Raw genomic sequence first — 26,068 nt, 5'->3', positions numbered from 1 at the left:
CGCATTTTACAGAGCTTAGTTTAGCTCTTAGTTTAGCCCCAATAGTCTCGTCCTATTCATTCCTTGCGGAATTGAATAGGACGAGACCTAAAAATAGAGGTAGTGAAGGCAAAAAGTCAGGGCTTAACCATACCGAGAATTGCCAGGTGTAACAGTTTGACTGAGGTGACCTTCATGGGCGAGCTTGATAACCTTGGACCTCAAGCCCTTGGGAGGTACAAACGTATCATTTCTTATGAGGACATTAGAATCACTTTAACTCAACTCATACAAGACCTTCACAAACCGTCTAACTGAGGGGGCCAAAGTGCTCTCCCTTCTTTCACCCAAGACCAACATGCGTTACACACTTTTGAGGACAACGTCTTGATCCATTAACTTGTGCCACTCGTCCACTGAAAATGCACAACCAACGCACTCCTCCACATCCCCCAAAGAAGCAACAGCACTATCTTGTTCCCAAAAGGTACTCTGATTCAGCAAACCTCTGCCTTTCAATGACAAGCGAGACAATCAATCAGCTTGCACATTTTTCCACCCCGCAATGTGAGACATTTGGTACCAGTATTCCTGGAGCCTTGAAGCAAGCCTGGCCAGGCTTGCAGAGCCTTTACCAGCACTGAATGGGCTCAACACCTTGACCAAAGGTTTGTGGTCAGTGCGCAGTGCGAATACAAAAAACAAGACCCCATAAGAAGGTCCTGAAATGCTCGACTGACCAGGCTGCTGCCAGAGCCTCGCGCTCGATGACCGAATAGTTACTCTCACAATCCGATAAAAAACGAGAGGCAAAAGCCACTGTTCTCAACACCAACAGGCAGTTGAGAAAGGACAGCCCCCAACCCACAAACGCTTGCGTCAACTGTTAGAAAGGTAGTAAGGTGAGTGTCAAAGGGTGCGAGAACACATGCCTTGCAAATGTCCTTTCTAATCGGATCAAAAGTATGCTGTTGAGTATCACCCCACAGAGAGGAACACCCTTTCTTCAACAACAACCTGAGGGCCTAAGTCTTGGTAGCAAAGCACTTTACAAATTTGGCATAGTACTCGATGAAACCCATGAATGACTGTATCTGGTCTTTGTCATAGGGAATGGGTGCATCACAAATAGCCTCTAGAAGAGCGACCTTGGGACAGACACCTTGCCCTGAAATGGTGTGTCCAAGATACTCAATTTCTTACACTTGAAACTTACATTTATCTTTCCTCAGGGTAAGGCCCGCCTCCCTCAGTCTGCCAAGGACCTCCCTCTAAGTTTTGTTGTGCTCTTAAATAGACTCCCCAAAAACAAGGATGTCATCCTGAAATTGTTTTACGTTGTTTACACTCGTGAAACAAACCAAAGGGCAACCTTTTAAACCGAAAGTGCCCTCCATGGTAATAAAGGCCATGAGGTTTTCCGAATCGTCATGTAACTTAATCTGAAGGTAAACTCTTTTCAGATTGAGTTCGGAAAAGTACTTGCCACCCTTAAGTAAAAGCAACAGTTATTTGATGCTGGGGAGAGAAAAGGTATCGATTACTGCATATTGGTTTAAACTACTCAGGTCCATACAGAACCTGAGCTTTCCATCACTCATTTTGGTGATAACCACCAGACAGACCCATTTAGATGCCTCAACCTGTTCGATGACCCCATCCTTGAGCATGTCCTCTAACATCTTCTTGACCTCATCCCTCACAATGACGGGACTCTCCTCAACTTATGCTTGACAGGGATAGTACCTTCCTCCAAAAGAATCTTATTTGTATACCCCTTAATTTCACCAAGATTACCACCAAAGACATCACCCATCTCACTCAAAACGTGTTCTGTGGTGACGTCTGCCAAGCACAAAACTTAACCGGAAACATGGGGATTGATGACAACGTGATTTTTTTTTCCACAACCTATCTAGAATTAAATACAATGGGAGATGAAAAGTAGCATAAAACATCAATTCTCTCCACCCTGGTACCCCCTAGAATCAATGTCCTTCAGCAAGAGTGAAACCAGTGGCCACTCTTTTCCACATCCACTTGGGTACGATGGTGTACAATGAACCACAGACCACCATCAGTTCCACTTGTTTGCCCATGATCCCAAAGAATGCCATTGGACAACGCTTTCTTTCAGCATCACCACAGTCCGGAAGAACCATCAACACACGATCTTCATTGTCTCCATCCAGACTCCATTCCTCTGCCACGGCAACTGTGGACCTGCTGGAGTCTCTGCACGTACAGGTGTAATGACTTCGGCAACTACACTCCCGGCAGTCTTGTTTGTAAGCAAAGCACTATTTAGAGTCACTCGCATGGTAAGTGCTGCCACACCTAAAACAACCCGTGGGCTTTGAGGACCACTGATACTAGGGATTTGGTGTGTCGACTGAGCTTTTAGGTCTCAGACCGGAAATGCTGGCTTGCCAGCTTCCGGTAGGAGATCTTATGTTTCTTTGTAGTGTGGTTTAACCCGCCTCTCTCCTCCATTGGCTGGCTTCCTAAATGGAGGCCAGCCATTGGAGGAGAGAGCCGTCACTCCAATTTAGCCCCGTCTCTTTCGGATTCGGGGGCCGACATTTTGCTGTTCTTTAGCTCGTGAGGTCGTCCGTCACTCAGGACAGCAAAACACGCCCCGAATGCGAAAATTACCATGCTTTCTCCGAGGCATTTCTGTTTGCCTCGGAGAAAGACGGTGGTGGTTTCCAGAGCTGCTCTGCTCGTCCCCCCTCCCTCCGCCCGCAGCTCTCCTTCGTCCCGCTCCCATCCCCCCCTCCCTCCGCCCGCAGCTCTCCTTCGTCCCGCTCCCCTCCCTCCGCCCGCAGCTCTCCTTAGTCCCGCTCCCTCCGCCCGCCCGCAGCTCTCCTTAGTCCCGCCCCCCCCCTCCTCCAGCCGGCAGCTCTCCTTAGTCCCGCTCCCCCCCTCCCTCCGCCCGCAGCTCTCCTTCGTCCCGCTCCCCCCCTCCCTCTGCCCGCAGCTCTCCTTAGTCCCGCTCCCCCCCTCCCTCCGCCCGCCTGCAGCTCTCCTTAGTCCCGCTCCCCCCTCCCTCCACCCGCCGGCAGCTCTCCTTAGTCCCGCTCCCCTCCCTCCGCCCGCCGGCAGCTCTCCTTAGTCCCGCTCCGCCCACCCGCAGCTCTCCTGGGACATGTAGTTTTTTGAGGAGATGCTTTGGCTACACAGGCCAAGCGGACCCTTTGAAAGGGCTGTAGCGGTCTGAGTGGCATTGGGGTCATTGCGTAGGCAGCGTGTGGTGCGTACACTACAAAGGAGGCAAGTATCCTCAATATACTTTCATCTGCTAAGCTTATTAAGGCAGAGTGGAGGAAATGACACCCTTCAAGGTCCCACAAGACGAGTAATAGCGCCGATTAGACGCTAAAGCCCGTTTTTTGCAAGGCTAGCAGCGGGTGCGCCCCTCAGCGTCGCCCATAAACGTGCGCTGCCGTGCGCCATTCAGTGTTGTCTACACAGGGGAGGCCCACAAACAGCAGGCACCAGCTGTGCCCCCATCTGTACTGGGAGATGGGGCATGGGCTGGCGGAGAGCGCCAGGAGCAGGAAGGGCGATGTAAATAACAGATTAAAATCAATAACTAGCAATTACTAGAGTCCCGCATTGGCAATAAACACCGCTCCCGAGCGGGGCTTTCGCTTTATTGCTGGTATTTAGCAGCGCGGATCGCTCCCTGCTGATCCCTCCGTCTTCTGATGTTTTAACACAACGTCAACATTCTCTCTTTGCAGACACAATAGGGTCACTGTGCTGAGCCGCGGCGTCCGCTCCTGCTGCATTCCACGGTTCCTACGCACAGCTCCACCAAGTTACCTCCACCCGGATTCGCGAACCCTTCACGGACACCAGGGGTCAATGTGTGCTGCGGCGCCCACCCCAGCTGCACTGCGCTGATTCGACACAATACTCTGCCAATCCACCTCAACCCTGGCCTGCGACCCTGCTCCAGCCCACACAGAGACACAGAGAGCAAGAGCACCCACTCCGGCCGCATTCCACTGCCCGACAAAGCTCTGCCAATTCGCCCCTACCCTGTTCTGCGAACCCCTCTTTCCTCAACACCCAGGGTCAATGTGCAGAGACAATGAGCTGGTTCTGCATTCTGCTGACTTATACCAGGGCCATTGAGATTATGAAATTTTGGGGCAGCAGCTTTTTCCGCATAATGATGGACTTGCCGCATTTTGCATACAATTCATCACCTGTTGCATAACAGCCCGCCCGCAGCTCTCCTTAGTCCCGCTCCCTCCGCCCGCCGGCAGCTCTCCTTAGTCCCGCTCCGCCCACCCGCAGCTCTCCTGGGACATGTAGTTTTTTGAGGAGTATGCCCCCTTTTTTTAACAAAAATTGCATGTTGCAAGGACACAAGGAGGCACAGGGAAGCATGGAGAGCCACAAGGAAACAAGTGTGATAGAAAGCACATGAAGGCACACGGAAGCATGGAGAGAGTCTGCGTTACGCCCCTGGTGCTACAAGGAAACGCAAGGTGGGCTTGTGCACAGGGCGGCAGTGTGACCAATAGCAGTTCCCAGAGGCGCAGAGAACTACAAGGAAGTTGCGAGAGGTACAAGGACACACGTACAGCAACAAGGTTTTTACTGTCGCCACTCCTAGTATGACTCGCCCCCCCCCCTGTTCACTTGCCCCATCCCATTGCACCCCCAATGCCCTGTTTATGTACCTCGGGTTACGGTATGCACCACTGAATGAATGAACTGGAGGCTGTGTATGTCCACTACGGGGTTCCAAACACTCTGAGCCCTCAGTGCGCATGCGCGGGTTTTCTAGGCGCTCGACGCTCCTGGCTGCGGGTGAGCGGCTGCTCCCAGCCGGGCCAGGCATCAGCTGCCCCCCTCCGCTGGGATGTTTGATTTAATCAGAGCCGCTGCCCCCACCCCGGGCCCCGAGGATTATCCGCTCAGCCTCCTGACCAATCCGAGAAAACCCCACGCCGCATTAATCGCAGCCGGGGGTCTGCCAGGCGCCTGCTGGGGGGCAGCAAGGAGGGCTCTGCTGACGAGGAAGTTTAAAGAGTTTCTTTCTTTATTTTTATTGCCATTTATTTTTGTTTATTCACGCGAGGGTGTTAGGCCAGCTGTTCACTGTAGTAACTTCACTCCTTAGTTTCACTAGGGGGTTCCATGGCGCCCCACTCTGTTCAGCCAGTGTGACGGTGGCAGAGCGTGCATTCATGGCTTAATTTGTGAAACACTAAGTGCCGGGGCACAAAGTATTTCTCAGAAGCGCAGTGCTTTAAATGGGCCGGTACTCACCGGTACTGAGTACCGGCACTTCCGAATATTTGTGCTGTCAGTACCGGCACTTTTTCTGTAGACCAGGAGGGTACCGGTACCATGACGGCAGGCTCAGGCTATGAATCTCCTGCACCTCAGGGCAAGGCCATCGCCTCCAGGGCTTCCGAGCAGCTTGCATGTAAATGATGCGTGAAGTAGCCGCCCTTTTGCAGAGTTGCTGCTGAAGATTAGCAGCGCCCATTTCATTGTTCCGAAACTGCAGGGGTTTGAGTGGGCACTTGTCACACTGTGATTAACAGGGCAGGGTCTCTAGACAGACCCTGCACTGTCAATCTGGTGTGCAGCGATGAAAGTGCTTTAGCGCCCCTACCCCCACCCGGACTGCGTTCAATGCCATGGCTCCTTGCTTGGGAGGTAGTCTCTCGCAGCTCACTTCTTTGGATGCCCTCTCAGCTCCTTACGTGCTTTAAAAGCAGATCAATGAAAACGCCAGGATTTGCATACATATTGAATCGGATTACTGATACAGATCTAAAAGTACCTAAAAGGCGCTTTCCTTTCAGAAAGATAACATTATATTTATATTAGGGTAATAGTGCGACCAACTAATTACAATGATTATTTACAAAGTTAAAACCCTGTAAATTGTATTTCTTTGGCACAAACAATGGTGAAACGAAAATTAATTTATGTTCCATATTTATTTAATCTCTTTCCGTATTCCTGTCCTGATCATTGGAGGGGCTGCAAAGGAAAGACCCTGCTGCCCTAAGGAAACTTGCATGCCGTATTCGTTTACTTTCACAGGCGTAGGTTTCTGGACCATGAATAATTGTAAATCAAAAGAGAAAGAGTTCATTTGGGAACCAGCTTGATTAGTATTCTGCCCAACAGAGTCCCGGCGCTCAGTGGCGTCACTAGGGGGGTGCAGACCGCACAGGTGACACCATGAGTTACAGCATTGGGTGACACCAACCCTAGTGACGCTGCTGCCCACCCCTCCAGCAAACACCTCAAAACAAGGAAATGTTAACATATCACTGTTTGGCTGTCATTTTGTGTAATGAGGTAATCTGTTTTGTTGACAAACACATTTCTCATGTGTTTTGATATATGCTGCAACTCGTACAGAAGTCATTATGTATGATCATATCTTCCAGTAGCCCCGCCCCTAACCCCGCCCACTTGCCACGTCTCTAGCTCATTTTAATGAGTACCTGCACTTTTTTTTCTCCATTTAAAGCACTGCAGAAGCCCATGCTGCGGTGCCAAATTTCCGGATGGCTGAAAATCAGTGCTGTATAGTCTTGATTCCACCTCGTACCTCTTTTATTCACCACCCCTCCCTTCTGTCTCACTCTTGCAGGCTTTTTAGGTCTTGGACCGGAAATGCTGGCTTGCCAGCTTCCGGTAGGAGATCTTATGTTTCTTTGTAGTGTGGTTTAACCCGCCTCTCTCCTCCATTGGCTGGCTTCCTAAATGGAGGCCAGCCATTGGAGGAGCGAGTCGTCACTCCAATTTAGCCCCGTCTCTTTCGGATTCGGGGGCATACATTTGCTGTTCTTTAGCTTGTGACGTCGTCCGTCACTCAGGACAGCAAAACACGCCCCGAATGCGAAAATTACCATGCTTTCTCCGAGGCATTTCTGCTTTGCCTCTGAGAAAGACGGTGGTGGTTTCCAGAGCTGCTCTGCTCGTCCCCCCTCCCTCCGCCCGCAGCTCTCCTTCGTCCCGCTTCCACCCCCCCTCTCTCCGCCCGCCCGCAGCTCTCCTCAGTCCCGCTCCCCGCCCGCAGCTCTCCTTAGTCCCGCTCCCCCCCTCCCTCCGCCCGCCCGCAGCTCTCCTTAGTCCCGCTCCCCCGCCTCCCACCGCCCGCCGGCTGCTCTCCTTAGTCCCGCTCTCCCTCCGCCCACCGGCATCTCTCCTTAGTCCCGCTCCCCCCCTCCCTCCGCCCGCCTGCAGCTCTCCTTAGTCCCGCTCCCCCCTCCCTCCCTCCGCCCGCAGCTCTCCGGTAGGCTGCTCTCGCTTTCCTAGTTTGGATATGACACCTGTATCATGGTGTCAAGGATCGGGCAGGAGTTCCGCACTTGCCTCGGTACACCCTACGAGACGTTCCACCTTGCAATCACCTGCCCAGTACACCTTGCACTCCGGGTCTCCAAAGTGCCTCGAGGACGCCAAGTACGCTGGAGGCGTACTGAGAGGCTGCATCGCCTCCGTGATCCTGTGAACTCCGCATCCAGAGAGAGGAGTCCGGCCACAAGAACCACGAGGTCCCACAGCCAGTGAAGGGAGCCGCCGCAGAGGAGCCCCCGCTACAGCAGCCCGGTGAGTGTGGGCGTCTGGGGGGCTCAGCAGTAGTGCAAGAGCTGCCCCGGATGGTAGAGGGCCGCTCCATCGTCCGGTGGCAGCACCCAGGGGGCATTACGGTTGTAGAGCCCTGAGAAGGTTCCATGGGCATCTACGTACTTCAAGTCCCCCGAGCGGGACTCCCACGGAGGTGGACTGCTTTATTTTATCGAGGCTCAGGGAATTTGCAATTTCGAGCCACGGAGGCTCCTCCTTGGCAGTGTTTATTTAGAGCCCCGAGAGACTCACGCCGCACCTTTGCTGGATTCAGAGCCTCGGAGGGGCAACTAGACGGGGACGACCGGGATGTGCGTTATTTGGTATGGAGTATGCTTTCAATACTAGTCATCTTGGTTGGGGAATGCTGGGACATGTAGTTTTTTGAGGAGTATGCCCCTTTTTTTTAACAAAAATTGCATGTTCAATACTTGTCCTTTTGGAAGGGGAATGCTGGGACATGTAGTTTTCTGGGGTAAACTCAGTCTTTATGCGCTGGTGATTTAGTGTAAAAAGAAGGACCAGGATTGGCAGTGTTATCTATATTCGTTTGGCATTCTTGAACTGACCTTTAACTTCGCGACTATTCTGTTTGGCTTTAAATCTTGATGTGTGATTCTTTTGCAATGCTATTTTAGATATCACAGTAATCCTTATGTATTGTTCGGTCTAGATTGCAGCTTTTGCGCCAACGTGATGCAATACACACGTTCCTCTTGACCTTTCACTACAGAGGCTGTGGTTCTGTGTCAAGATATTAAAGGTAATTACCAGCAACCTGACAACGTCACTAGACCCTGTCCCCAGCGCCTCCATCTCACCCTTAGAAACGTTTGGGCAGGGGCACTTTTAGGACAATTCCCTGAATGACCTAGACTAATCTTTACACTGATTACTATCTGTTATTCTTTCTGTCTATTCCCATGTAGCTTCCACTATCCGTGTTTTATCTGAGCTATTGTACTAATTGAATGCAAACTCTACAACCTTGAACTTTATCAAGTACATTGACTTGAACCATCGACTCGGGTAGGAGGTTTTGGGGTTACTACTCTGACAACTGCCTGTAAGTTGTAATCGAACTATCATATGGATTACTGTTTGTGACCCCTTTTTCTCTGTTTCCCTGCAGCCTGTCATTATTCTTATTACAACTGAGTTATTTTACTGCCAACGTGTGACCCTATTGAACATTTTTACTCGGGTAGGAAATTCTTTCTGGTCTCGTGAACTTAGGATTTGGGTCTGGCTTTCTGTAACTGCTCTCTTATTGCTTTTCGCATACAAGGGTGTGTGAAGACTGGTTTTCACAATTGCGGAGTTCTGTATTTTTTATGCTATTTAGCTAAACGGCCTCCTAACTTTGCTATTACAATATTCTATTGTGTTTTATGACTACAGACTCAACTGGGGAACTGGGTGAAGCCTGCTCTTCCCAGAATTTTTGTTGTTGCGCATATCCGACGATTAATTTGAGCCGGGGATGCAGGTGGGTGATGTGAGAGACACAAATCGGTGTTTGGAGCCTCTTCGCCAGTTACGCCCTCTGTTGTTGATATGATAATATAATGAAATATTTCTAATGATATGTTTTTCTCTCTGTTTATTTGGTGTTTTTGGAGCATAGAACTAGAAACTCTCTATCAGGTGGTCGTTGATATAATCTGTGTGTGTGTGCGTGGCTCTGTCTGTATGTGTGCGTGACTCTGTCTGTGAGTGTGTGTGTCTCTGTGTCCGCAAATACTCTCTACTACTCTCTAATGCTCCTCTATTGCCATTGTAAATGACAATACCATTTATTTATGTTTTTTAAAATAGAAAAAGTCATGAGCAATGCCAATAGCTCTACCTTTAATAATGCAGAGACCATTGCATTGTAAATGCTTGTTGTGGTTTAATTTTGTTTTCCAATAGCAGCTACATCAGATTTAAAAATTTTTAGGTCTCGCCTTTTCCATTCCGAAGGAATGGGAAATGGCGAGAATTCAAGTGCTCAAAATACTCGTGAAACCACTGTTTTTTTCGTGCGGTTTTCTTCGAGTTCACGTGGCCACAGGCACCCGCTTTTGGGCCATAAACTTTCAGCTTCCCCCAGGCCGTGTTCCCTCCCCTGCTACCCCATCCTCACTCATCCCTCGCACCCCCTCCTCCTTCAGGCCCCCACCATTTCTCAGGACATTGCTTGTTTCTCTTTGTGCTTCAAGGCTGTTGTGAAGCTTATCTGCTTGTTTATTTAACAAGTAGATAAGAAAAGTCTTCACAAGGGCTGTGAAGCAGACGAGCCACGGCACACAGGCATTCTGAGGGTGCCTGTTTCCAGCACCCTGCCCCTCAGTGTCCTGCATGAATGCAGAGTGGACTAAGGTCGATTGTCTTGCTCTGTTCATAACACGTCTGATGCTGTGGTACCTGAAATGCGGGGGTCATTCGTGTCTGTCACCAGCCCGGTCATGCCTGCCTCCGTCAGTGCAGGGGGCGGGCGTCTCATCTCCCTGCCACTCTCAAGCATCTTTAAATCACTCGGGTGTCATCTCATCCCTTTGCATATTAGGCCAGTCTTAGTTTTAAAAGTGGGGTGTGTGGGACTGTCATCTCATGCCTACCGCCATCACTAAAGCAAGGGGCGAGGCTCCCGCTCTCAATGGCCCATGTGCGGTGATGACACCACGGTCAGCTCACCACAGGTGTCTCCCCCGCACGTTCGGCACTTTCCGAGTTGAGGCCGTCAAAGACAGGGAGACATCACAGACCGGAAGAAGGGCGCGATCCGGAACCTGGGCCGCGACCCTGACCTGAAGTTTCCTGCAGTCATCCCTGGTGGAAGCAGAGCGGAGCCGGAGCCAAGAAACCCGTGCAATGGAAATGGCCGCCTGGTGGCGTACAAAGGTACAAAAGGCAAGGGGCTGTAGTCTCGATCTGGGATGCTCTGCAGGGTGCGGGTGTCACTGGGACCGTTCCCCAAGTAGCATCCAAGAAAAGCGCGAAATGCGGAATTAAGCGTAGAGAATTATAAAACCTAAGAATTTTTATTTTCCATCAGTATAATAATAAAATGGTTAAGATCGTGATCCTTAATGTATTCCTGCTTGGGTTTTTAGCACAGGGAAACTTGCCACATGTAGTACTACAATCCTGCGTTGCAAAAATGTGTATTGTGTGAAAAGAGATGGTAGGTTGTGCATTAAGTGGGCCAGCTGGACTCCTGGCAGTATGTCCACATCTCATGTTTGCCCCTTTTAAGTAACACTTCTTCATGTGGGAGAGTGCTGCCACTTTCCGCGTAAATGAAAAGAAGCTTCAAAGCAGCGGTTACAGCTCCGTGTGCGTTCTCTTCCTTCTCCATCCAGTGTCTGCTGCACTACAAATTGGCAAGTCCACCCGAACTTTTGTCCTAACCTAATCCTCAAAGCTATTGACTCAAGCGCACATCTAAACACCCATTATTTTGATCTTTCGCTGCAGGACGCCATGGGAAACAATAGAAACAATTAGTCACATTAAGAACTTTCTGATGGTGAGGAGAAGCCTGACTCGACTTTATACGAGGCAGCGGGGATGGAGAAGAGGGCAGTCTGCGGTGACGAGATTGAGAGAGCAGTAGTGTGATACCAGATTGAGTATGTGGTGTAACAGCCACAGCTGCCATTTTTGAAGCTAGGGAAGCGTTGGCTAAACATCCTTTGATCCCGGCACATCACTTAATCTCCCCGTGCCTACGAGCAATTAATATGTTCTTGTGTAACGTAACTGGTGCTCATGTAAAGCACACCAATACCTTCGGGTCGAGTTAATACCCGATTTCCTTTGCCCTTTCTCTGTTTTCTTTAGCTGCCTGACCTGCAGAAACAACGGATGCAGGCTGTGTTTCAGGCTAAAAGGGTGCATGGCCCGGGACTTCGAAAATGCCAGAAGAGACTGCAACAGGGAACCAGGAAGAGCCATCGGGGTTAAATTGCAGCTGCGCTTGCAAAGCAGGTGATTGTTCTGATGAGCTGAGGCCAAGAGTCTTGTGCTCCGTCCGGATTTCTTTTAAAGACAGTTCTCTCAACGTTCTAGAAGCGCACATGGAGGGTAGGTGTGCTGGTGACTACATGTCCTGGCAGTTTATTAAACAAGCTGTCGACATCTGTTGAAGTGAATACTTACACCACTACAAAAAGGACCAAGGTGAGAATTCTCGCCACCACTGGCATACCACGGGGCAGGGGGAAACATAGCTGATTGCACAGGAAATATGACGCCTTGGATGGCGAGCAAGCTTTGCCTTGTTCCAGGCCAGAAAACAGACCGATTTATCAAATGCTCTTTCACTCATTCGAGTATGTGGGTTTTCCTGATTGTGAGATTTGCCTGTGACGGAGTAACGGCACAGCGGGGATGTTTGTCGAGGACCTGATTTCGTGTGTGTGTGGGTGGGGGGCGGAAGGGGAACGGGGAGATTGGAGACCAGATGTCAACTACACTGCTGTCTTCTACAATTCACCTTCACCGAGGGAGGGCGTTAGTAGGACTTTGAAAGCCAGTGTGTTCAGTGCTTTAAATGGGCCGGTACTGAGTACTTGCACTTTTTTATATTGAGCTGGACAGTACCAGCACTTCTCATGAGAGATATAATACTTTTAATTGGCGAGTACCAGCACTTCTTTGAAACCTGCAGGCACTCTGGTACAGAGTACCTGCACTTCTATTTTTCCATTTTCCACTAGCAGAGATCATGGGTCTCCGTGTAAACGTGTATTCTTTAGGGCAGTTGCCCTAAAGAATACACGCATAGGGTCTGCGTGTAAACATGTCAACCTCTTAAGGCACTAGCAGACAATGGTGTGGGTGCAAACGTTTCTGTCCTGTGTGCAAGCTTGGAATTTATAGTGCACAAAGGCACAGATTATTTTATCATTTAGAAAAGAAAGCAGTAAAGTATAATAAGTGTCAACTTAGTGCCTGAGTGGGGTGAATGGATGATCTGTACATTCCAGATTCAACCAGGGGTCACTGTTGCAGGCGTTACATAATTTTGCATCTGGAGCGCTCCACATTTACATCCACTAATTAGGTTCTTCTTTTTTCTTGTAATACCCTGCCACCGAGTATTAGCACTAAGGTTGTACCTCAACTCGTCCTAGAGTTGCACAAGTCCAAATCTCAACGTAGAAAACACATGCTGCATAGTGCAGCAACAATTTGAACAGGTGAAGTAACTAGGCTGAGTTTGTACCCCAAACACAAGCTTTTAGTTGTTGGTGGTGTGCATGTGTCGTATGCTGAGCCTGCGCACTGGAGGGGACTGCACAGAGCACTGGAACCCGTTCCAGTACTGGTCCCAGCGCCATTTCAACTTTCTTTTGACTCCTTGCGTCACCTCCTGCTTGGCTCCCCAACGATCCAAGTGGTGAATTTGCCTGTGACCAATCAGCGACCCCATTACAAAAGTCAGGCATATGTAGTGTCACCTAATTTATGGACAATCCATCTGTGGATGTTGTGCAGTCTTGTTTTACAAAGTAAACATTATAACCCCCTAATTAGGGACCAACCTTTTAATTGCATATTCTAAAATCTTTTTCATTTCAGAGAAAAACACGCATCTGCAATCCAATAGGTCTCGCATTTACACGAGTTTGAGCTATTGACATTGTAAATGACAAAGCCTTTTCTTTATGTTTTAAAAAACATAACAAAAGGCATTGTCATTTACAATAACAATAGCTTAAACTTGCGTAAATGCGAGACCTATTGCATTGCAAATGCTTGGGTTTTTTTTGCTCATCTCCAACATTTAACGTTTGGACTCTTCCACACCTTTGGCAATGGAGATCGCATCTTTCAAGGAAGGATTCTTTGCAGCCCAAAGACGTTCCTGAGTTTTCTTACTGTGACATTGAACAATCATCTGATCCCTGATGAGTTAATCAGACCTTTGACAAAATTTGCACTTTATTGACATTTTCCAGGCATAGTTTGGCCTCCACAAACACGTACCCCGTTGGTTGTCGTTGCCTAACATCTGAGGTGAGTACGATGCACCTCTTTACCAATGGTACCTAACAGTAATACCTTCTTCCTTTCAGGTGAAAACTCAAGACCATCCAAATCTATAATGTAGTTATCGAACAAGTCAATCCACTCCTCCCACTGCATAGACTGTTGTCCTGGATGAGCAAGAAAAGGATGTGGGATAACTGGAGGAGACATCCATGTTAAAAACCGACAGAAAGGTGCACAGGAACATAGAATTGATGCTATGGAAGAAAGCATCGAATTTGTGAACTTGAAAAAACAAAAAAAATATGTTGACACAAGCTGAATAGAGAGGTTTGCAAACATTAAGGTGGCCAGTAGGAGGCTTCTTTCTCAAGTCAAGTGTCTGTCCTGTAAATGATCACATGACCGGCACAACTTTGCATGTGGGCTTTAGGAGAAGCACAAGGGAATGGCACGAGGAGAAGCTACTGTGTGCTGCCGCTGTGAGCACCAGCCAAGTCTTTCAACATGCTGTTGACCCCAAGGAGTTGCAGGTGAGCTAACATCAAGCGTGACTTGTTGAAGCGCAGCAGTGCACAGGCATAAAGCGAAGCTAAAGGTACGAAAGCGGGCCTCTGCTAAACTTCACAACATCTTTTCCAATTCACCAGAGATTAGCGGCTGTTAGGCTCATGTGCATCTGAAAGCAGGCCAATAACCAACCACACCCTGAGTGCTGTGAAAATTGATGCAGGCTGACACAGGCAAACATTGCGGCTACCTCTCACCTCAGTGACTTGTGTTCTTGCTTTTAAGACTAACAGTGGCAGAACAGCTAGCCGATACCCCCACACGCTCATTGCTAGTAACTTGATGCCGATCCCTGGCAAAATCCTTGCTGCCGCTTCTCACTTCAGAGACGGCGTTGACCAGCTTTATAACAAACCTTTACAATGCAACGGTTTCGCCTTTGCAAAAGTTAGAGCTATTGGCATTGTAAATGACAACATTTTTATTTGTGTTGGTTTTGAAAACAGATAAATAAATGGCATTGTCATTTACAATGCCAATAGCTTAATCTCTCGCAAATGCCACACACACACCCACAGAGAGCCCCCCACACAGAGCCCTCCCCACACACACACACGAAGCCCCCCCACACACACAGAGCCCCCCCCCCACACACACAGAGCCCCACACACCCACACAGAGCCCCCCACACACTGCGAGCACCCCACACACAGAGCCCCTCCACACTCTGCGAGCCCTCCCCCACACACTGCGAGCCCCCCCCACACACTGCGAGCACGATAGCGCCTCGAGACCATATGAATGGCAATGGAGCACTGCAAAAACGTCAATGTAAATGGCCTATTTCAGAGCAGCCTAATTTGCAGAGTGTTACTAATGTGACCTTTTGAAAGTTTTGAACTGATCATGCAGTTTTCATCATGCCTTAGAGACTATTACACTGTGGGTGGGAGGGAATCATAGAAAGGATATCTCCGCCCACCAGTCATAGGAGCTATATCTGATGGTGTTTCAGATTGAAATCTGAGATTAGACACATGCAAACTCATGCTGCCTGCCAGTGAGACTGAAACACAGGCCCCCTGAAGCTGGACTCGGACAGACAAGAGACTGATGAACTGTGGTTGGAAGCATGATCCCTAACCAAGACTTGTGTGTTTTCCTCTACGAAAGGGCCAGTGCCAGCTGATCTCCTATTAGCTGTGGTGCGCCTGCTCTGAAGTCGACCTTCTGTCCCGGTCTTGACCTACTCGAAGTGCAGAGTAGGCTATGTCACAGCCATCGTGTTCTCGTAGTTACGATAGTTATTGCATGGTGATAAAACATTAGCTCCACCGGCCTCCTACAATAACAAATGATCGTGCACACACGGCCTGGGTGCCACCGTGCAGGCACGCCTTATACATTAGTATCTTCATCTGTCTATAGATCACTGTGGGCAGTGCTATCGGCGCTACTTTTTTTATATTGAGAGGGGGAGTACCTGCACCTCTCAAGAGTGACGTCATAAGTTTAATTGGAGAGTACCGCACTTCTCAGAAACAGCAGGTACTCTGGTACAGAGTGCCTGCACTTATTTTCCCGTGTCAAGCACCGAGTGTGGGCTGCGGCTGCCCACGCAGGCCTAGTGCATTCATCTGTCTGTCCATCATTCCAAGTGCGACGCAGTCCCTTGTCCTGCACTTGACAGGCAGACAGAGCTACTGCAGAATAGCGTCTGGAAAACATGCAAAACCAAGCCAGCGGAGCGTGGCGAGGAAAACAATGGGGAGGATTTCACAGGATTATTCTGTGTGTTCTGATGTAGATTTAATCCGGAAAGGAGCATTCAATATATTGCTGTTCCCTCCATCTACCGGGTCTGGTGTAACCGCTTCTACATTTGTTAACATTAGGGCTGATTTCCGTGACAAAGGCCGCCGGCCGCTGTCTTGCCGCATTTTAAACCCAGATAAGGCAGCGTTCGGATGTGAAGGTGCTCTGGCTGGGGTTGGGATAGGGCGGGTGGGAGGGTAAAAAAGGGCCACGGACAGTGGGCGGGTGGAAGGGAGAAGGCACGGACAACGGGCGAGAGGAGTGTTCGGATGTGAAGGTGCTCTGGCTGGTGGAGGGTGAAAGAGGGCCACGGACAGTGCAGTAGGCGCTCGGTCTGTGCGGACACAAGCAGCTGCTCACGCGGCGGTGCAGTAGGGTTCCTGGCCGCTAGCATAGCACGGGCTCTGTCCTGACTGCTGGTAGAGCGCGAGCCTGACTTTGAAGACAATTGACTCCTATTGAGAGCCAGAGAGGTTGGACACCAGACGCCGTAGGTGCAGCTGCTGTTTGAGTGGAGCATAGCGAGAGCGGGTGGGAGAGCCTGCACTACTAAGGCACTAACAAGGACCTCTAGCAGCCCCCGCAGCCCCCACGGAACCCCGCTCTTCTTCATTGAGATTGTGTCAGATCAGGTCAGCGCCAGCCGCACCACAGCGGTCCCGGCGTTGTGCCTTGTGCTGCGGCGGTACGAGAAGAGAGCAGAGAGTCGACCCGGGAGCGGGGGTGGGGGCGCAGAATATCAGAAAGGGACTCGGTCCCCCCTACCACACCCAGCTCCTGCAACTCCAGCAACCCCCGCAAACGTATAACACTTGCTGGGCTGCCGACCACCAGGGCGAGTGCTGGCGCCATTAGACAGCAGAAGTGGAGAGTGTGCTCCAGGCAGGCGCAGAGGCGGTCCGGATAGTCCTGGGTATAACCTGCGCCAGCTTGTCGAACCCCACTCGCTTTTTGGTCACATTTCACATTTCATTTGAAAACAATGTGGACTATGTGTACGACGTCATGTGGTCAACAGTGCATCCCGGGCTCTTCGCATGCGTGGTCGGGGAGCGGGACAGTGGCTGAAATCACTCTCCACCGGGCGCCATCTTAAAAGAAATGACCGAAACAAACGTATTAAAAAAAAAAAATTAAAAAAACACCTTCCACTGCCGCAATGACGTGCTAAAAGGGGCTGGATGAGAAAAAATTGCAGGAACGCCCACGAGTCACCTCGCAGAATGACGGATGCCTCTCTCTTCCAATGGCTAGCCTCCATTTATGGAGCAAGCCAATGGAAGACAGATGCGGGACAAAGCCCACATACTTGTAAACAAAAGATTTCGCCTGCGCGAAACGCTGCTGCGCAGCTTTCGACAGGCGAAACCTAAAAACGGCACCAGGACAGCCTTTTTTTATCAAGTTCCTTACAACTGAGCGCCACCACAGCCTCGTGCTGCGTCTCCTCACGCCTTCGTGCAAAAGGGGTGTCACTACATGTGGCTGCTGATCGTCGCCAAAAATGTAGTAGTGACACCAGACAACAGGAAGAAAACTAGAAGACTTTGTTCTTCATAACAGACGTCAGTAGTACGAAGCATCGCCAGCCAAAGAACAGCTGCTGCTGGTGGAATCCCGCAACCGTGACATTCCAGGGAGATAGAACTCTGGAGCAAGGAACAGCAAAGCAACACACAATGCAAAAGCCACATTACAACAGACTTCTTGTGCCAGCCTGCATTGTGGGCTAAAGAGAAGTAGGGTCAGCTTAGCCCAGCCAGGGCACAAAGTACACTAGCTTCTCCCGCAGCACAAGATGCTTTCCTTGAGTCTGTCTTACTTTGTACTTCTTGAACCTACCTGCAGTGTTGAGAAGGAGCAGTCATAGTTAAGCCCAGGCCGAGCTATTAAGAGCACCACCTGCTCCTGCAGCGGAGGGCGTGCACTGGTGAAAACTGGGCCAAGAGAATGCCTGTCTGGCCTGGTTAAAGCCCGGAGGAAGTTGGGCTACCCCTCTTGACTCTCTAAGAAAAAAGAAAGTATGGTGAAGAGAAAATCCTCCTCTCTGGCAGGAGGTAAGCCTAATCCTCACCCTGTATCTATCACTAAACTACGCTTGAGGGGTTAGTTGTTACATCAGTGAGCTTAGAAAGAATTGTGGGCAAGCAAAAATAAAGATAAGTGAGTCGCCTTAAGACTCGAACCTCGTTTCCTAGTTCCAAATTCGGCAGCTGTATGCGTAACACGACATCCTTTTCCAAAGCCTTCTTCAGAGAGTGTTAGATTTTGTAGAATGTTTGTCATCAACAAGCATGTTGTGTGGTTCTTCACATTGGTTTCTTTGTGGCCTTGGTAGTACGTCAGTTGTCTCTGGGGTGGCTAAGTGCCTTGTGTAAGCGGTTCGTACCACGCTCAGATTAACAGATCGCTTCTTCAACAAGGATGCTTTGCTTCAAACTGGGCTTTCATCAACTGCTCAATGCATGCTGGCTGTTTAACCAACATTCCTGAAACTGATTTAAAAGAAAGGCCAGGCATTGGAGCATTGTGTCCTTCGTGATCCAAAGTCACCAGGTAACCTTAAACCTCAAGCAATCATTGCGGGCACTGTTACTAGACCTCTACTTTCAGGTGACATCCCAGTGCTTTCTGAGTGTTGTAGTTTTCCTTCCGTTTAACTAACAAGACTAACAGATATTATAGCAAGAATTGTAGGCTAAATGTGAAGGACTGGAAACCGTGTTTGTGAAAACCTGCAGTGAGGCTGCTGTTGTTTTTGGATGCTTTAGTTGTTTTTGTTGTGGTTGGGTATTTTACAGGCTGCCAGTAAGATTTTACGACTTGACACCTTGTGATATGACTGGGTGCTGTAACAAATTGGTACTCGCAGACTTTTCCCCTCAGGGGTCAAAAAGTATGATCCACTGGGCAACCAAGGGCCACATTTTCAGTTGCAGTGTGCAAGCTTGGAGGAGGTTGTAAAGTGGGTATAGGGGAAGCGGAGCATGTACATGATGTGGACATTGAGTCGTAGAATTAGTTGAGGGTTTCATTCAATACCAACTACTAATTTGGGAGCCTTGAACAATTTCTGTAGTAATAGGAGCTAATTGTGTTTAATAAAATCATCCCACTCTACTATTTATTAATAGTGTTGTAATATTGACCATATTGGGCAAGATTACGTTTGTGGTGACCATGAGCTGTATTACTAGCAGAGATCAACTCAGTTCATCAGATGGTGTTACCGGCAGTAATATTAACAAACCTTTGAAAAACAAGTAGGATTTGTCAATGTTTTTTTTTACATGTTGCACGCTGCTGTGCAACGGGCCTTAAAGGGAAAATAAGGGACAATGGACGGCCACCAGTGCCTGCATTATATCTCTTTTTTTGTTTGACTTAAAACTCAGACACGTCTGTATCAGGTAGTCTTTTTCTTGTTGACATGCAATGTGGTGCACTGACTAAATTGCTGACCTTTGGAATGAGGACTTTAGGATTTACCACTTGACTGAACTTTATGCAAGTAAGGGCAATCACTTTGTTTCAACTTGCCTATAAATGTTAACTTGAAACGTAAAAATTAATAAAATCAGTGAAGGCAAGCTTAGGTCAAGATCATTTACCAAGCATTAAGAATTGGATTCCTTTGTTAGGCCTGTTCCCTAGGGATCATGATTTAGGGTACCACTGGGCAATTCTTTTAACCGCTACATAGAAACCACTGTGCACTGAATAAATGGTCAAATATCTCCTATGTTTAGTCTGTGACTTTCAAAGTAGAGCAAAGTTGAACAATCTTGATTTCATTTTGGCAGGTGGTTTGGGATAGAACTTCAGATACACGTAGAAGTACTCCATAGGGGCTATTTTTAGGTTTCGAAAAACAGGCTAGGCAATGGCGGCAAGTGAGCTTTCCGCTGCACCACTATGTGTGTTATATACAATAAACAGTTTGCTTGTTAAGATCCTTGATTTCTGCCTCCCTCTAAAAGCCAGTCACCATTAATAGCCTTTTATTGAACAGTCTATTTACACAAATAGAGAGGAAAATAACCAAGAATTTGGACAGTAATTCCAATGTAATGTCAGTGTTACGACACAGAAAAGTACGATGCGAGATGTCCAATGTTCTTTACAAACATCTTATACTTCTTTTATTCATTCTGTATGAATCAATACAGCAAGACCCAGCCAATGCGTTTCGCCTACAAAACAGGTTTCTTCCGGGCTGTGGACATGACGTAGAACACTGTCAAACATAAGGCAATGCACGTAGACCTCAAACAAAACTCACATGTATTTACAAATACACAGTCACAAATCCAAATAAAATCAAAGTACGGTGCAAACGGTAGACACACAAATACTTATTTTGGCTGTTACACGTGAACTAATGTGCTGTATTAGACACCGAGAGTAACAAAACCTACAATGACAGGGACCCCCTTCAAATTGAAACGTGTTAAACAGTTGGGCATAACTTGTAGCAAAAGTAGAAATATGGTATGTTGTCTCTTATACATTTTATATGCACATGGAATGCGTAGAACCAGAAAAACATCTCAAGGAGAGCCTGGTACCTAAATTGCTAAAGGTCATAAAATACAAGGCATCCCCATAGACTGACACCATCTCTTATGTCCTATGTAAAAAGGATTCTAAAGGCAAATGTGTTCTTGCTAGACATCTGCAGCTTCGCAAATTATTAATTTTATACCTAGCACAGTCTCTTACATCTGTCATCGCCCTCATCAGTTGAATTTCAAGATAAATGTCAACATCCGATATCCATCATCCTTGCAAACCAAAGCGTCAAAACCAATGAGAAAACGGGCAGTGTAATGCACCCACCATAAGACAGCTGGATATTCACCTCAGCAGTTATCGTTTGCCATTCCAGTATTTCCCTCTCGTTCTGGTCAATGTCTGAGGGGTGTACATATTCTGTCGTCAAAAGACATCATACTCTGCACACTACAATTAATCACATGTTAGTTATATAAAAAAACAGGGGGGGGGGGTGTCGAGGTTGCATGCTGCACCTCTGTGATCGATCAATGACCCATCTTCTCAAGGTGAAGTAGCGCATGAATCTCATTCTTTAAGCGATTAGTTTGCATATAGGGTGTCAGCTTGCATATAGGGTGTCAGCCTATCATAGAACCCCCCTGCCACTCCATCTTGAGAGCAACTGAATGCATATGTGCTCTCATCACCCCGTATGTCGCAATATCAGAACGCCCTCCTTACAGTGGCAGAAATTTAAATGTCATTTCTATATGAATGAGTATAATAAATCTGAAGCAAAAAGTGCAGTTCCTCAGTCTGAACTATCTGTGTAACATATAAAAGACATCTGTTACTTTCGCTGATTAATAACAATGCACGCCCAATAGAGGAGATCATTGATGCTGCATGCACACGGCGGGGCAGCCCTGGTGGCCGCCTAGTTGTTACAGAACTTATTGGGGACACTAGAAGTAAGTGACAAATACCTCAGGTCTAGGACAAAAGCTTGTGCTCATTTTATTTATTTATTAATTTTGTTATTTGTAGAGCGCTACACTCATCCCTAGGGATATCAAGGCGCTTATACCGGTGCTGGTAATTCTGCGGAACTGACGTTAAAAGCCGATACATTAGAGTTTGAGGAAAAAGGTATGTTTTTAATTTTTTCCAGAACTGGAGATAGTTAGCGGTGTGTCTTGGGTCCTGAGGAAGCTCATTCCATTTCTTGGCTGCTAGATAGGAGAATGAGCGACCTCCTGTCCTCACTGTATATATGCGTCTTGTTCTGGCGAGGGCTGATTGGAGAGATCGAAGATTTCTTGTGGGGACATAAAATTCGATTTTCTCCTGGAGTATTGTGGGGCCAGTTTTATGAAGAGCTCTGTGAGCATGGCTAAGCAGCTTAAAAACTGCTCTCTGACGCATTGGTAGCCAGTGCAATTTCTTCAGACAGCCTGAAGCAGACTCAAGCTTTCCTTTGTTGCAGACAAGTTTTGCCGCTGCGTCCTGCAGTACTTGAAGGCGTGTGAATAAATGCTCATTCATGCCTACAAATACAGCGTTGCCATAATCCAAGAGACTGACCAGCAGAGCTTGTGTGACCGAGAGTCTGCAGGCCAGTGGAATCCAAGGAATCTAGCTAGAAGCTTCAAGATGGCGAAGCCTTTGCCACAGAGAGATCGCACATGATCCTTCATCCTCATTGAAGTGGGTATCTCAACACCAGGCAAAAATAACATCCTCTTGTAAAAACAAGCGCTGTATAAAAGGGAGAACAGAGGAGTTTAACCAAATTCCTTGGGGTATTCAGACCAAAGAGCAGGGAGTGATAAGGAGCAGGGGCTGCGGTAGAAAGCTGGAGCATACCCAAAATCAGACCAATAAAGGGTCTTCTTTTGCCCAACAACAAATGTTTCACCTAAACACGCTTTTTTATTTTATGATTTCATGCCCCGAAGATGTGAGGCAAGTGAACACAAGCATGCAGTTGCCAAAGGTGCTGGATTAATGAAGTCGGTATGCAATAAAACGCAATGGATGTGTTCTTAACCAGGCATAGCTACAAAAATTACATGCAGTCATAAAAAGAGCAGAATAACAAAAAATTTGCTCCAGTACAAAAATGAAGACAAATGAAAACTTCAAAAGGAAGGAGTACTTAGTCCTGGCTCCACTAAAAAGATATACATTTTCAAAGGTGGGATGCACCTTTTTGCTTGTCCATCTTGAAACTGAATGCGTGCAGTTTGGCTGGTGCCATGCCAAAACGGTGCCCCGAGCAGTGAATGTTATTTACACAGGTGCCATCTCCCCCGTCAAAATGCACAGCTGAAGTCTCCTGCTAGGCTGTCATCTAGTCATTCCAATTTTATCCATGTAATCCATAATAATCCAAATTATAAACATATTAGTTCACCTCAATTTTAAACTTTTTTCCTCCACACGCAGAGTGGATTTGCCAATTTTCACAGTTTCTTATGTTTAAGCTGGGCCATCCGAACCTCTTGCGAAAAACTCAAATTTGTCTTCGGCAGTGCTGTTTATTTTAAAACCCAATGCATTTCCGGCCGCTGGTGCCCTTCGTCCGGGATCACCACAATGACAAGTAAAATAGAACAACTATTAATATTTGAACTTCTAATATAATCACTGTTTCACAAATAGTTATACATTTATTCAAAATGTTCCATGTGATGTGACATACTTTCTAATGTAACGCTTTAAGACCTAAAGCTGCTCGCTTGTGAGACTATTGTCGTCTGTTTTGCCTTGGAAGCCGGGTGGATGCTCCACCCATGCTTTTCATTGGCGCGCAGCAAAAATGCTGGCTTTCGATTGGAAGGGAGGCATGTTTGTTCCCTCCCTGTCTCCTGTATGCCGTGCCTGCCCGGTCATCTCTTTTGCTCGCGGCGTTCCAGGCATTGTATTATGTGCGAAGTGCGTGCTTTCACTTTCCTTCGCACACGGTGTCTCTGGCGATCTCAGCTGCTGCTTGTTAAGTGATTCTGGCGGGATTCGGTGCTCTGTCCGCCGTTTTGAAAGTGAATCTGTCAGCTCCTCACTACGGGCGTCTGTCAGCATGTGTTTGACTATGTCTGTTGCCAATCTGTGTCTGCCTCTCCCCTTCCCTCGGCTGCGCTCAGTGCCGTCTCTTTATCTCCTCCTCTCAGCCATACCTTTTACCTAGTGTTTACCTGTGATTCAACATGCCGCCACCAACCCATTCCTTTGACTAGAGCCATCCCAGGCCTGCCCCTTCCTCACTGTCTCAGCCTGTGTTTACCTTTCCCTTCCTCCCTGCCCGGGGGCCCGCCTCAGCCCTGTCTTTGCACGCATCTGTCATACGCTCTGTTTCCCGCCCTCGGCTAATCCTTGATTCCACCGCCCTGACAATTCTGTCTCTCTGACAAACCCTGTCCTCCTCCAGTGATCCTCCGTTGTCTTCCGCCTGTCCAAGGTCGCTCTCTTCCGCCATCCGAGTCTGTCAGTCCACGTCAAATCCAAGTTTGTCTGTTCACGTCTCTGCCCAGCAATTTCCACCCTCCCTCTGAAACAGTGTGTCGGACCCTTCCCCCTATGCTATTTACATATCTGGGGTGCAAAACCAGTACCCTTTTTCCTAGATTCCTGTCAGCCCATGCTCGCCCCCTCCCCCCCTCCACTGTCTTGCTCGGACCCTGGACTCTTCCATCTGAGGTGATCTGTCTACCCCACCAGACTCGCTCCTGCCCATGGATTCCCTCTGCCAGGTTTGCCCCGGACCCCCAACCGCCAAACTACCTCCTCTCAAACCCCCCCCCCCCCCACCCCCTCTTTGTCTTCTGCCCTCCAGCGGTCGTTGTCATTTCAGTTATATTTAGTTGAGAAGCGGCATATTTTGCATGATATTACCCTCCGACTGATGGCTGCCAGTCGGAGAGTGTGTGTGTTGGGGGAGTAGGGATGTTCTACGGGAGATAGGGGAGTGGAGGTGCAGATCTCAAAACAAATGGCAAGCATGTTGACAGCAGAAAGGGGCAAACAGCCTACGGCTGCTGCCTCTTCCTGGCACCTCCCATGTTAATACCTTGTGGTGGCGCGCTCTAGTGGTTGCACGTCACGTGCCGGCGGCCATGTTTAGGCTGCGCGCGCATCGCGCATTGTGTGGCGCGAAAGCCGAGGCTACGGACGTGGCGCTCGGCGCTCTTTAGGCACGATATATTAATAAATATATAACGCAATCTACACCAGGCTGCAGCGTCATTATTGGGGAAGATTAGGACGTTACAATGGCGACGAGGGTGGGATGCTAAGCCCTGGCATGCCACAGAGGACGAACTTTACAACAAAGGTCACCAAGGGAAACATCACCAAACCGGGCACAGCAGAATCCCAGCAGCAAGCAGGACCACGAAGCCAGAGGGGCCAAAGGAGGCACACGGTCAAGAGGAGACCAACAAGCCACCAACAGGTACCCTGCCCTAAAGAGCGCGGCAGAGCCCACAATCACCCCAAATAGAAGCAACAAAAAAAATAAGCCTAGGGGGAGTGAACGGAACCCAGGGGAACAGAAATAAGCGCGCCAAGCCACTCAACAGATCCCATACCGGGATAATCCGCGCTGGCTGCCCTACAAAAGAGCGAGGGGGCTGACTCAGGTAGTCCCCAGTCCCACACAGAAAAAGAGGAACAAGATAATACACCGGGCAGTCCCAGAGGCCAAGGGAGCACACAATCCACGGTCAAGAGTGAAAAGATGAGTGCGCAAGCAGGATACGCAATGGCGCCAGTGCAATTTCTGCCCAGGCCAGGTGAACCACTAATGAAGTGGGAGGACTGGAGAGAGTATATCGATAACTTCATAGGAGTATTGGAAGACGAAAATGAGGAACAGTTCAACCCCAAGAGGAAACAAGCGCTTGCATTGCCAATAGGTTTCGCATTTGGAAAGTTGGAGCTATTGGTTTTGTAAATGACATTTTATATTTATATATCGTTATTGACAATGCCAATAACGATATATAAATATAAAATGTCATTTACAAAACCAATAGCTCCAACTTTCCAAATGCGAAACCTATTGGCAACGCCAGTGCTTGTTACAATTCCAGCACTAACTACATTATACAAGACGAATATTTACATTAGTAATTATCAACACAAAACTGGGTACCAACCTCCAAAATGTGATACAGTCGGTCCCCTGTGAATAAACCTACTGACTTATCTGCGTTACTTCACATGTGGATTCCCAAAGCTAAAATGCAAATGAGCATGTGTTCATCACTACATAAGTGGGGAATAAAAGAACTTTTCACTAAAAGAAAGTTGGTCTTTAAAAGTCGGCGCATCTCATTACCCATTTTTGAACTCCTTCAAATTGGAACCAATGCAGATCTCCTCCAATGTACAGCTTTTAATAACACATGTACAACAATGGCCAGACGGCAGACACGCTCTCCAGAGACACTTGGAGATGTCACATGACCCCAAGTTTCCAGCGATCATCATCGGTAGCGGGTCTAGGCCCCTAAATTTGAATGTGCAGATCGGAGTGAGGTCCCAAGACCACACTTAGCTGCCTGACCCTCAAGGCCGCACTTACTCTGGAGGATAGAGCCGCAGCTCTTCGATGTCCCCCAGGAAGGTGAAGAGGTTGCGCATCTGCTCACTGGTGACAGCGGCGGAC

At 48.3% G+C, this 26,068-nt stretch overlaps 2 protein-coding genes across 7 annotated transcripts in view; one reads left to right on the top strand and one right to left on the bottom strand.

Moving 5' to 3' along the window:
- LOC147703615 (microfibril-associated glycoprotein 4-like) overlaps window positions 1–26,068 on the bottom strand; it is a 742,150-nt gene that overhangs the window by 433,241 nt on the left and 282,841 nt on the right. The gene's annotated exons all lie outside the window — the stretch shown is intronic.
- The window catches only part of LOC147703619 (uncharacterized), a 68,455-nt gene that overhangs the window by 23,742 nt on the left and 18,645 nt on the right, over window positions 1–26,068 (top strand). For 2 of the 6 annotated variants that reach the window (XM_086931953.1, XM_086931956.1), the window contains exon 2: window positions 13,665–14,111. The exons of 2 other annotated variants lie outside the window; for them this stretch is intronic. In XM_086931953.1, coding sequence (XP_086788079.1) covers window positions 14,086–14,111 — 26 coding nt within the window. In that variant the 5' untranslated portion in view covers window positions 13,665–14,085. Of the gene's footprint in view, window positions 1–8,269; window positions 8,360–11,440; window positions 11,572–13,664; window positions 14,112–26,068 lie in introns of those variants that run through there. 2 more of the 6 variants (XM_086931954.1, XM_086931955.1) reach the window with 2 other exon arrangements.

This window comes from Lissotriton vulgaris, chromosome 7, assembly GCF_964263255.1.
Source record: "Lissotriton vulgaris chromosome 7, aLisVul1.2, whole genome shotgun sequence".
NCBI classification, from domain to species: domain Eukaryota; kingdom Metazoa; phylum Chordata; class Amphibia; order Caudata; family Salamandridae; genus Lissotriton; species Lissotriton vulgaris.
This window is presented reverse-complemented; position numbering and strand designations above follow the sequence as displayed.